Genomic DNA, 13452 nt, shown 5'->3' with positions numbered 1-13452 from the left:
TAAATAATTAATATTACTCAATTATAATTTTATTTTCATTTTCGGCTTACTTTTCACAGGGAAAAAGGCTTATAGGGCAGCCTTAACTTTTGTGCTTAGTGTACTATCCACAAAAAATTCTCAGTATATGTTTGAGATTCTAGGGGATCTGACAAGCATTTTTTTGATCCACATATACACATGACTGCATGCACATTCCAGAATTACAGATGCTATTAATCAGTTTCAGAAGTATGAAAGATTATGGTAATCATGCTGAAACTTAAACATGAATTCTCGGTGTTACAGATCAGTGTTTCACTAAGGGTGTGTCACCAGTGTGGCTGCACGGAGTGCTGCTATTAGAAGTGAATGTCTCCATAGAATATCTTAATCTCTACTCTTTAAGGGATCCTTTCACTAAGCTGGGGTAAAAAGTGACCGTAGCACACTCTTATGCGGGGTTTTTTTTTTTGTGTGCTAAGGCCATTTTTACCGCAGCCAGAAAATGCCTGATTTTCTACTTTTTCGATTAATGGCCATACACTAATGTTGCCATTAGCATGTGGCCATTAAAAGAATTATCACGTGAGCACTTACTGACACCTATTTTGAAGGCAGTAACCCCTGGATTCTATATAGTGTGCTTAGATTTAGGCACCGAAATCTGTACAGATTCTCTACCACTATGTGTAACTTAATTGACTTAACAAAAGCCAACCAACGCTGATAGCACTTAACAAGCAATAATGAGCACTAATTGGCACTGATTAGAATTTAGGCGCACAGCTCGCTAAGCATATTCTGTAATGATGTGCGCCAAACTTCTAACGCACAGAGGCAAAAAGGGGTGTGGTTATAGGCAGGGAAATGGGCATTTCATGGGCGTTCATGGGCGACCGCACGTTGAGTATTGTGTTCAATTCTGGTCGCCGCATCTCAAGAAAGATATAGTAGAATTGGAAAAGGTGCAGCGAAGGGCAACTAAAATGATAGCGGGGAAGGGACGACTTCCCTATGAAGAAAGACTAAGGAGGCTAGGGCTTTTCAGCTTGGAGAAGAGATGGCTGAGGGGAGACATGATAGAGGTATATAAAATAATGAGTGGAGTGGAACAAGTGGATGTGAAGCGTCTGTTCACGCTTTCCAAAAATACTAGGACTAGGGAGCATGAGATGAAACTACAGTGTAGTAAATTTAAAACAAATCGGAGAAAATATTTTTTCACCCAGCGCATAATTAAACTCTGGAATTCGTTGCTGGAGAACGTGGTGAAGGCGGTTAGCTTAGCAGAGTTTAAAAAGGGGTTAGACGGTTTCCTAAAGCACAAGTCCATAAACCACTATTAAATGGACTTGGGAAAAATCCACAATTCCAGGAATAACATGTATAGAATGTTTGTACGTTTAGGAAGCTTGCCAGGTGCCCTTGGCCTGGATTGGCCGCTGTCGTGGATAGGATGCTGGGCTCGATGGACCCTTGGTCTTTTCCCAGTGTGGTATTACTTATGTACTTATGTACTTAGGTGCCTAGTTATAGAATATGAGCCTGTGTGCCAAAATCTACGTGCTGAGATTTACACCAGGTTTTCATTGGCGTAAATGGATGCTCGCAGATATTGGTGTTAAAATATCAAAAAAGCATATTCTACAATCAGCACCTAAATGTAGGTGCCGGCTATAGAATACGCTTAGTCGGCACTGATTTCAGTGCAGATTTTTTAGGCGCCATATATAGAATCTCCTCCTAAGGGTTTATATGGTAATCCTATACTAATCAATAAGCGTGCGGTAATTTAGCTGCACTGAGTAGCACAGGAACGCCCTCTCTCTCCCAGATATGCTCCCTTCAACAAAAATTAAAACATATTTTTTAGCACACAGTTATTGTGCACCAATTTGGAACTTACTGCAGGATGCCTGAGCACATCTGCAGTACGCTATTTTAAGCTATGGTAAGCATGCATTAGTGCCTTACGCAGCTTAGTAAAAGGATCCTAAGAGCCCTGTTTACTAAGCTGTGCTATAGGCACGCTAGTGTTTTAAATATGTATTAAAAATGAGCATGCATTAATGCTAGAGACACCCATAGGAATTTATGGGCATCTCTAGCGTTAGTGCATGCTAATTTTTTGCACACGTTAAAACACTAGCGCACCTTAGTAAACAAGGCCCTAAATCAGTTAGGGTTTTTTTTTTACTAAGCAGCAGTAAGTCCAATTCGAGCTTACCACTCACTAAACTGGATGTGCTGGAGAGTTACCGTAGCAGCCCAGCGGTAGTTCCCACCCACAGCGTGCGCCAATTCTAGTGCTACAAAATTTTTTAAATTCTTGTAGTGCTGGTGTTTACCCAGTGGTAATCAGGCAGTGCCGCATGCTGCTCAGTTACTGCTGGGTTAGCGCAGGAGCCCTTACCACCACCTTACTGGGTGGTGGTCAGTGCCCCCCCTCTGAAAAAAACAGCCTTTTTACCTGCTGCGGTAAAAGGGGGCCTCAGGACATAATAAAAGGACCCCTTAGAGAGCTGCACAAGAATGGGGATCGTGGGAATCCTGCGGAACCCACGGAATTCCAACGGGGATGGAAGATGTTGCCTTGGGATTCCCGTGGGAGTATAGTCAAAATCTATGGTGACTCCAGAATTAGGCTTGGAACGCACGGAGAGGAGCAGTTGGAGCACCAGAATGAGGCTTGGGTTGCCCAGAGAGGCAGCCAGAACACCAGACTGAGGCTTGGAACACTCATTGGTTGAACAGTGGATGCTATCCAAAAAAAACAGAAGAGGCTGTTGGGATTGGGAGGAAAAAGAGGGCCGTAGGCAAGTAAATAATAGCGTTGACTCCTGTGGGTATGGGTGGGGATGTGGGGGATGGAATGGATCTTAGGTGGGTATGGGTTAGGTTCCATTGGGGATGGGCTGGGATGGGTGAAATTTCTGTCCCCGTGTAACTCTTTAAAATCAGTAGAAGGGTACTTCATTTCTCCAGGTCTAAGGCCTTTCTTGCTCATATAGATCTCTTGTTCATATGTGTCTGAATGGGAACAGGGGTATATCTTGTCAAAATTTATTACATTTTGTGCGACTGTGGCATTCTTAAAATCAATAATGAAAAACAAACTATGACATAAATGTTAATGAATGCTTCTCCTGAGCACTGCAAGTGATTAATTCCACTTATCTGCACAACATATCTTGGTTCAGGTGAAATCCTTTACACTCCCATGAATTAAATTAAAATATTTTCTACCTCCATTCTATAGCTGTTGGGGTCTGACTCTATAATTACGTGAATGGTGGCTCACGACAAAAATAAATTTATCATAATATACTACATAATTGTTTGGATGGTTCTTTTTTCTAGGAGTAATTGACAATTTTTAAGATGAAGGTTTCTATTCCTGCAATAGCATAGCACAGGAAGAGATCAAGTCCCTATGAAAAAAGGTTGTACAGAATTTATGGATTTGGTTGGAAAGGGATTCAATATTTGGCACCCATATTTTAAAGTGGCTCAGGTGGTGTTTTACCACCTACATATGATTAGACAGCTGAAATCTTGTTTGAGTGAGGATTATTGTAGGTACTTATGTAGGAGTATAGGAGTATGTTGACTGTGGGTTTGCCAAAGATATTTCTTGCACGGGTACAGCTGTTTCAGAACAGAGCAGCATTGGTTATTGGCAGGTTTAGGGACCAGAGATCATGTATGTCCAATATTGCAGAGTCTTCACTGGCTGCTGATCACATATCAGGGAATTTTTAAGAAGTCGATGTTGTTTATTCAAAGCTAAGCATCCTTTATCCCTCAATATTTAAGTGATCAGTTCATTCTGAATTATCCAGGTTGTAATTTGCGTTTTTCATATAAAGATCTTCTGGAGATATTGTCTAGCAAGGCATTGCCTATGTAGTAGGTTATGAAAAGGGTATTTTCAATTTTTTGGCCCACTTGGGAGAATAAATTGCTAGATGGCTTTAATCAAGAAACATATTATCTTTGCTTCCATGAAAGGGTGAAGAAATGATAGTGGGTGGTTCACTTTTGGAAATGTTTAAATACGAGGATATTTTGGAGATTTTACTGTTTTATGTAGGGTGTTGGGCTTGTTTTATTGGACCAAGGTTGCATTGGGTTTTGGATAGTAGGGGGTGGTAGGGGGAAGGGAGGAAGAAGAAGAGGGTGGATTGCAGGTTGGTGGTATATGATTTATATGTATATTTCAATGTGTACTATAAATCACCTTGAGCTTTCTGCAGAGGAGATTAACAAATCTAATCAAATAAATAAATAAATAAATAAATAAATAAATACCACTAATAATAATAATAATAATAATATATTCAAATGTCCAATTAGTACAAAGATTCTGTTTATTTTCCTTTTCCCAGGACATGGAGGAGTGAATCAGTTAGGAGGAGTATTTGTGAATGGTCGCCCACTGCCTGATGTTGTTCGTCAAAGGATTGTGGAACTTGCCCATCAGGGTGTGAGGCCATGTGACATCTCCAGGCAATTGCGGGTCAGCCATGGCTGTGTCAGCAAAATCCTGGGCAGGTAAGAAAGTGCCCCGTAACACTTGTGTCTGTATCCTTTAACCCTTACTCTTTGAAAAAGATTATAGATCTTCCACAAGAAATCTGGCTCACATTTCCACAAAGTTCCTAGAATTCCAATAAGAGCTATAAAAGGATTACTTTTGAATTTTAAAAGTAACCGCTAAAACAATTCAAATGACTCTAATTAGATAAATCAAACAGAGTCCTAATGGTTAGTGCAGTGGTTTGAGAACCTGGGGAACTGGGTTTGATTTCCACTGCAGCTCCTTGTGACTCTAGGCAAGTCACTAACCTCTGGATTCTATATAGCGTACCTAGAGATCTGTTCCGAAATCGGCACGGGTTCTATAACAATTTGCGTAACTTAACAAGCTAATGAGCGCTGATAACAGCACTTAGGAAACAATAATGAGCACTAATTGGCACTGATTAGAATTTAGGTGCACAACTCACTAAGCGTATTCTGTAATGATGTGTGCTGAACTTCTAAAGCACAGGCAAAAGCAAAAAAGGGGTGTGGTTATGGGCGGGGAAATGGCCATTTCACGGGTGTTCTGAAATTTACATGCCTAGTTATAGAATATGGCCCAGTGCACCTAAATCTACATGCTGAGATTTACGCCATGTTTTTGTTGGTGTAAATGGATGCGTGTAGATTTAGGCGCTGAAATATCAACGAAGCGAATTCTATAATCAGTGCCTAAATCTAGCCACTGATTATAGAATATGCTTAGTTGGCACTGATTTCAGTGACAATTTTTTAGGCACCATATATAGAATCTCCACCTAAGGGGCCCTTTTACTAAATGGTTGCTATGCGGCAACCTGGAACTACCGCTGGCCCAGAGCTGGTGCAGACGGTAGTTCCACCCCCAGTGTATACCATTTCCAGTGCTAGTGTTAGCGCGGGAGCCCTTACCACCACCTCAGTGCTCCCCCTGAATGGCTGCACAGCAAGTGCATACTTACCACAGGGCCATTTCTTTTTTTGGCTTTTTTACCCACTGCGGTAAAAGGGGCCCCGGTGTATGGAAAAAACATGTGCTGACACTAGCACAGGGCCCCTTTTACCGCAGCTTGGTAAAAGGTCCCCTTAGGGCTAGATTCAGTAAGTGATGCTGAAAAGTCAGTGCAGAATAAAATTGGCACTCAATGCTGTTCTATGCTGGGCACTCAGGGCCCCTTTTATGAAACTGTGGCAAAAGGGGGCTTGTGCTGGCGTCAGTGTGTGTTTTTGACGCACGCCAAGGCCCCCTTTTACCACAGCAGGTACAAGGCAGGTCTTTCTGTTTTTCAGGAAATGGCCGTGTGGCACTTACCACCACCCATTGAGGTGGCGGTAAGGGTTCCTGTGCTAACACTGCGGTAACCCTGTGGTAACCAGGCAGCATGCAGCGCTGCCCAATTACCTCCAGGTACACACTGGGCTTAACGTCGCTTTCTAAAAGGGGCCCTCAAAGATGGGCACCCATTATAGAATCCAGAATCAAGTGTGGAATAAACAGAAACATATAGAGCAGCACTTGAGTGCTGATCTGAGCACCAGGACTTATGTCTGCTGAAAAACCTGGGGTAATTTCCGGCACCCAATTTAGGTGCACATCCCTAGTATTCTATAACTGAGCACAAATTTTAGGAATGCCCAGACCCACCCACTTGACAGAGAAGGAGGGAACCCTACAGAGAAAGTGCTGCCCAGAGAAATAGGGAAGGGATGTAGGTCAAACAAACACATGTGAGGCTCCAAAGGTAGAATAGATATATTTATTTATTTAGATTTTTGCTCACACCTTTTTCAGTAGTAGCTCAAGGTGAGTTATATTCAGGTACTCAGGATATTTCTCTGTCCCAGGAGGGCTCATAATCTAAGTTTGTACCTGAGGCAATGGAGGGTTAAGTGACTTGCCCGATCACAAGGAGCAGCAGTGGGATTTGAACCAGCCACCTCTGGATTGCAAGACCAGAGCTCTAACCACTAGGCCACTCTTCTATTGTCAAAGCACAGATATGGTGGACTTGACACAGTCCCGTGTTTCGGCAACAATATACCTGCTTCAGGAATCTAAGGGGTCTTTTTACTATGCTGCAGCAAATGGGGGCCTGCGCTGTCATTGGTGTGTGTTTTTAACGCATGCTGAGGGCCCCTTTTACTGCAGTGGGTAAAAGGCAGGTTTTAAAAAAAGAAATAGAGGTGCGACAAGTGATGCAGTTGCCGTGTGCCCATTTCAGCTGGGAGCACATACCACCACCCATTGAGGGTAAGTGCTCCTGCACTACCCTGTCAGTAACCGGGCAGCACACGGCAGGCTTTAAAAATATTTTTGTAGCACTGGAAATAGCGCACACTGAGAGTGGGACCTACCGCTGGGCTGTTGCAGGCGGTACTTCCATTTTAGCAAGCGGTAAGCCCGCGTTGGGCTTGCCGCTGCTTTGTAAAAGGGCTCCTAGGTATCTTCATATACAAAATACATCAAAACAAAGAAATGAATATATCGTAAACAAAATTTACATTATGAATAAAATTATGAGTACATGATGTAAAAAAATATACATACATAACATTAAGACAGAAATAGATGTACCTCAAAGAACAATATATACAGTATAAAATAGAAAACATATCTCAAATATAGTATGATGTCACATGACAATACAAAACTCAGTGGTCCTTTTAGAAAGCAGCAGTAGGGCTAACACAAGGGTAGTGTGGGCACCCTGCAGTAGTTTTGAAGTTGGCTCATGCTGTTTCCCATGGTATAAAATAATATTTGTTTATTTTCTACTGCGGAGGTGTTCCAGTGGTAATCGGCAGTCTGGCCACATTGGTGTGCACTGCATGAGTACCGCCTGTGTAGCGTGTGAACTTTTACCGCTAGGTCAGTGGGTGGCGGTAAGGGCTCAGGCAGTAAATAGCCGAGAGCTACGTTCATTTACTGGCCTCATTAAAAAGAGGCTTTTTCCCAGCCATGGTTAAACACTGCTCCAGCATGTGCTAAAAACATGCGCCCACACTTCCACAGGCCACTTTTTACCGTGACTTAGTGAAAGAACCCCTCAGTGTTAAAATCCAATGATATCAAAGGAGAGGAACAAAACTCAAAATTACATAAACCAGAAATAAAAATGCCTAAATATTCATAGTGGTATAAGAACAGATATAAGCAAAATTGACCTGTATAGTTGTCGCAATGTCTTTCCACAGAAATAAATAATTGAAAACCAACAGATATGGAAAAAAAAATCAAATGACAACAGTTCTGATTAAACAAAAACGATGATATTGAGCAATGATGCACACCCTCTGCATAGAATTCATTGTTACATAGTTCTTCAAAAGAGACATTTAGGGGACCCACCCATGCACCTCCCATGCCCACACCCTCTTTTGGGTTGCGTGCTATGGGATTTATGCACACAGTGTTACAGTATCGCGCATAACAAGAAGTGCACCAAAATCCAAAATGGTGCTGATTAGTGCCCATTAGCACCTGATTAATAACACTAATTGCCTCAATAACCAATTTAGGGACCCTTTTACAACGGCACATAAGGGCGTATGTGTGTACTGTGTGCATCAATTTGGTATTACTGCCTGGCTAGCGTGTGTGCCAGGTGGTAATTCAGTTTGGCATGTGGTGGTAATCAGCAGTTGGTGCACGCTGGATGGTTACCATGCGGGTAACGTATGAGCCCTTACCTCTAAGTCAATGGGTGGCATTAAGGGCTCAGGCCATAAATAGATGCGCACTGGTTTTCATTTTGCTGCACACCCATTTCCCGGCCCAAACCCCCCCTTTTTTCCAGATGCTCTGGAGAAATGGTCCAGATCGTGTCCAATACATGCGCCTACACTACCGCAGCCCACGTTTTGCTGTGTCTTTGTACAAGTTGGATGCCATATATAAAATCCTGGGGTTAACTCTCCAGTGCCTCAGGTACAAAATAAGCACTTGTATATAATATGTAAACTGCTTTGATTGTAACCACGGAAAGTTGGTATATTAAATCCCATGTCCCCCCCCCCCCCCCCACTCCAAGATAAATCTAACACTGAGAAGCACTAATCTTGTTGAAGGATAGTTTGCCTGTAATTTCCTTGAACCACATGTACCAGTATAAATATAACTTGCACAATGAAGCCGAGGAAGGCAAGACAATTATGAATCAGTTAATGCTGCAATAATTCTTTTGAAACAAGGAAACAAACCCTTCTGTTTACTAAGTGGCACAGCAATGCCAACATAGCCCGTTCAAAGTGATGGGCTGTGTCAGCATTAGTGCACGGCAGCCGCTAGTGAGGCTTAGTAAACAGGGGGATAAATATTTGTTAAAAAAAGATACAAATCCAGCTCCAATTGCACTTTTCATATGCTAAATGATTACAGATAAGTAACCCAATGGAACTTTGTAAGTCCATGTGTATGAAAATGAGCATCTATATTATTTCCATATTATTATAAGTCCTTAGGGAAGTTTCCTGGATCCTGAACTCTGCTATCCAGCTAGAGATCTGGGGAATTTCCTCATGGTCGAGATAGGTAGGAAGGGGAATTACTAGTGTGTGTTAATTCCTTGGCAAGTGGGTTAGTAGAGGAGAAATTGAAGGAAAGGAAAAAAGACAAAAAGAGAATCCAGTTGGAAGAATTGTGCACGATAGCTTTTACTCCTCTGTTGCTCCCAGAAGATGTCCAGTTTCTCAAATATTGTCCTATGTCTGAAGAGGTAGAATACTTTTAGAGTGGCACTTAATACAGCTGGGGGGGGGGGGGGTGGCGGCGCGCATCTGTCAGCAACGCTCGTTCCTTGCTCCCTCTGCCCCGTTACAGGAAATAACCCGTTCCGGGGCCAGAGGGAGCAGAGAACGAGAGTTGCCGACAGATGCGCGGCACCCCCCCAGTGGTGTGCACCCGGGGCGGGCCGCCCCCACCGCCCCCCCCTCAGTACGCCACTGGATTTTCGGCTTCCAACTTGTATTTTAGCTTCTAATTTAGTGCAGTTACATATTTTGTTTGTGCATCAGATGAAACATCAATTATTTCTGTTTGCCAGTTATTGTACAGTCATTGCAAATATTTAGCAAGCGTAGTTTAGGTGTCCAAAATACATTTGCTTTTACCATTTTCCTAATTACCCTACCTATGCTTTTTCCAGGCTGGATTTTGGTGTATAGGCAATACCTAGGGTGACAGATTTTGAATACACCAAATACCCAGGTCAAAGAGGAGCCTGATTCTGCTTTTTATAATCTGGGAGAGAGCCTGACTTTCCCCACCACTGTCTGGTCTAACATTTAGTACACATAAAAGCCAATCACATATGTAGATAGGAACCATTTTCCACACCATCCCTCCAGCACAGAGCTTTGCTCTTGGATCAGTCTTTGTGGAGGATATTTGATACCTATAAATACAGTAGAACAATTGTTAGCCCTTTTATAGCAAATGGAAACCTTATGTGCCTGAATCCAAATAGGCTTCCAGACATCCACAGTTAGTTGTAGACCTAAACCCATGTTCTACCGGTCTGTGATATATTCCAATATGCCACATAGTGCCTTGATCAAGGCACTATAAAGCACTGAGATAATTTTTTTTATTCTGTTCAAGGGCACTTAATATTCCCTCAGTTAGGTTAATTTCCTTTGGGGCCATGTTGAGTTGTGGTGACTTCCTTAATATCTGGTATAAATGCATGTATAATATACAGTATGGGTTGAAAAGTCAAGTTCTGGGCTAGCTTTACCAATGTGTGCTATCATATTCACACCATATTTAATGCTAATACCATTAAACTGCATTATTGGTAAATAGATTATTTTGCATAAAATGGAACCTACAATACATAACATGGCATAATGGGGGATATTCAAACTTTACCTACTTGAGCGCACAGGTATGGAACACATTGCCGCGCAACTTAAAAATGATCTACGAAATAACGGACTTCCGCAAACTACTGAAGACCCATCTCTTTAACATGGCATATCACAAAAATGAACCAATGTGAATATACAAAACTCCCCCACATAAATTCTGAACTGTTTGTCAATATCTGTTTGTTATACTACTACCATGTCTTATCACTATCATGTTACCAAAAATCCTGCTGTAACACTAACTACCGTATTTTTCGGACTATAAGACGCACTTTTTTCCCCCAAAATTTGGGAGGAAAATGGGGGGTGCGTCTTATAGTCCGAAGGTAGCGTTTTTTGACCTCCGTTCCGTACTTACAGGATTCCATGTTCCCTGGTGGTCTAGTGACGTCGGGGCAGGAAAGAGCCCCCTCTTTCCTGCCCATCGCGCTGCTCTCCGTGCTTCTCAATGCTTTCCGACGGTCTTGGCGAGATTCAAAATGGCCGCCGAGAATCTCGGCGGCCATTTTGAATCTCGCCGAGACCGTCGGAAAGCATTGAGAAGCACGGAGAGCAGCGCGATGGGCAGGAAAGAGGGGGCTCTTTCCTGCCCCGACGTCACTAGACCACCAGGGAACACGGAATCCTGTAAGTACGGGACGGAGGTCCAAAACCCGGACAAGACGCACCGGAGCACCTAGGTTTTAGAGGAGGGAAAGAGGAAAATTTTTTTTTTCCTATTTCCCTCCTCTAAAACCTAGGTGCGTCTTATGGTCCGGTGCGTCTTATAGTCCGAAAAATACGGTATCTATTTTCCTAATATACTTCCATTACTCACGATGTATTGTAAGCCATATTGAGCCTGCAAAGAGGTGGGAAAATGTGGGATACAAATATAATAAATAATAATAATAATATGGCGCTTAAAAAATCAGCACAGAAATCAGTGCTGACTAAGTGTATTCTATAAGTGGCATCTAGATTTAGGTGCAGTATATAGAATACTCTTAGTTGATATTTCAGCGCCTAAAACTATGCTCATCCATTTTCACCAATGAAAACATGGTGTAAATCCTGGCACATAGATTTAGGCGCACTGGGCCATGTTCTATAACTACATGCGTACATTTTAGAACACCCATTTCCCTGCCTGTAACCATGCCCCTTTTTGTTTGCGCATGTTACAGAATACGCTTAGTGAGTTGTGTGCATAAATTCTAATTAGTGCCAGTTAGTACTCATAGAGGGGCATAATTGAACGAAAACGCCTATCTCCATGGGCGTTTATCTCCAAGAACGGGTCTGTGAAGGGGTGGACCGAACCGTATTTTGGGAAAAAATAGACGCCCATGTTTTATTCAACGTGTGAGCTGGGCGTTTTTGTTTTTCAGCGATAATGGAAAATGAAAGCGCCCAGCTCAAAAACGAATAAATCCAAGGCATTTGTTCGTGGGAGGGGCCAGGATTCATAGTGCACTGGTCCCCCTCACATGCCAGGACATCAACCGGGCACCCTAGGGGGCACTTTTACAAAAACAAAAAAAAAAGGTAAAAGAGCTCCCAGGTGCATAGCACCCTTCCCTTGTGTGTTGAGCCCCCCAAATCCCCCTCAAAACCCACTGCCCACAAGTCTACACCATTACTATAGCCCTAAGGGGTGAAGGGGGGCACCTACATGTGGGTACAGTGGGTTTGGGGGGGTTGGACGACTAATAAGCATTAAGCAGCACAATTGTAACAGGTAGGGGGGATGGGCCTGGGTCCACCTGCCTGAAGTCCACTGCACCCCCTAACAACTCCTCCAGTGACCTGCATACTGCTGTCAGGGAGCTGGGTATGACATTTGAGGGTGAAAATAAAAAGTTGTGAAACTTCATTTTTTGTGGTGGGAGGGGGTTAGTGACCACTGGGGGAGTCAGGGGAGGTCATCCCCGATTCCCTCCAGTGGTCATCTGGTCATTTAGGGCACTTTTTGGGGCCTTATTCGTGAAAAAACAGGGTCCAGGAAAAGTGTCCTAAATTCTAGCTAAAAACGCATACTTTTCTCCCATTATCGGTGAAATGCGCCCATCTTTGTTCGGCAGATAACCACGCCCCAGTTCCGCCTTCGCCACACCTCTGACACGCCCCCATCAACTTTGTCCGCATCCGCGACGGAGTGCAGTTGAAAACGTCCAAAAATCGGCTTTCGATTATACCGCTTTATTCGTTTTTGTGAGATAAACGTCCATCTCCCGATTTAGGTCGGAACTTGGGCGTTTTTCTCGTTCGATTATAAGCAGGATATTGATTTATTTATTTTAGATTTTGCTCACACCTTTTTTAGTAGTAGCTCAAGGTGAGTTACATTCAGGTACACTGGATATTTCTTTGTCTTAGGAGAGCTCACAATCTAATTTTGTACCTGAGGTAATGGAGGGTTAAGTGACTTGCCCAAGATCACAAAGAGCAGCAGCAGGATTTGAACCAGCTACGTCTGGATTACAAGAGGGGTGCTCTAACCACTAGGCCACTCCTCCACTGCAATCAGTGCTCATAAGCTTATGTTACGTGTGTTGTTTGGCACCAATCTCTAGGTGCACTATATGGAATATGTGTTAGTGGGTGCTCAGTAGTACCTCTTAGCAAATCTACCCCTTAGTTGATGCCAGTAAGGAGGTCTTTTACTAAGCCACGGTAGAAATCAGGTGGCGGTAAACATAGGAATATAATAGGCGTCTTGGCATTTACTGCTAGTTTATTAATACCACAAGCTAAAAATGCTACTGTGGCTTAGTAAAAGACCCCCTAAATTATTTTACAGTGTTTCCTTGCCAAAGCTGACTCAGTTACGTATTTGAAATTTATGTTCTGCTGGTTCCATAGGATGAGGCAAAACAAACAAAAAAACCCAAAGAGTTTTTTGCTGTTTTCTCAGCACACATTTCTCAGCCACATTGAGCCTACAAATCGGTGGGAATATGTGGGGTACAAATGTAATAAATAAAAATAAAACCTGCTTGGAATTTCAATGTGAAATTTTACAGGTTTATTTGTTGCTGCAATCTATGTGTATGTGCC

General features: G+C 42.7%; 1 protein-coding gene across 1 annotated transcript in view; it reads left to right on the top strand.

Moving 5' to 3' along the window:
• PAX5 (paired box 5) overlaps window positions 1-13452 on the top strand; it is a 790496-nt gene that overhangs the window by 51509 nt on the left and 725535 nt on the right. Inside the window, 1 exon segment of the mRNA XM_030194363.1 lies at window positions 4371-4536. Within this exon segment, the coding sequence (XP_030050223.1) occupies window positions 4371-4536 (166 nt within the window).

Source organism: Microcaecilia unicolor, chromosome 2, assembly GCF_901765095.1.
Source record: "Microcaecilia unicolor chromosome 2, aMicUni1.1, whole genome shotgun sequence".
In the NCBI taxonomy this organism is placed as follows: Eukaryota; Metazoa; Chordata; class Amphibia; order Gymnophiona; family Siphonopidae; genus Microcaecilia; species Microcaecilia unicolor.
Note: the sequence above shows the minus strand (reverse complement) of the source record. Positions and strands in the feature narration are given on the sequence as shown.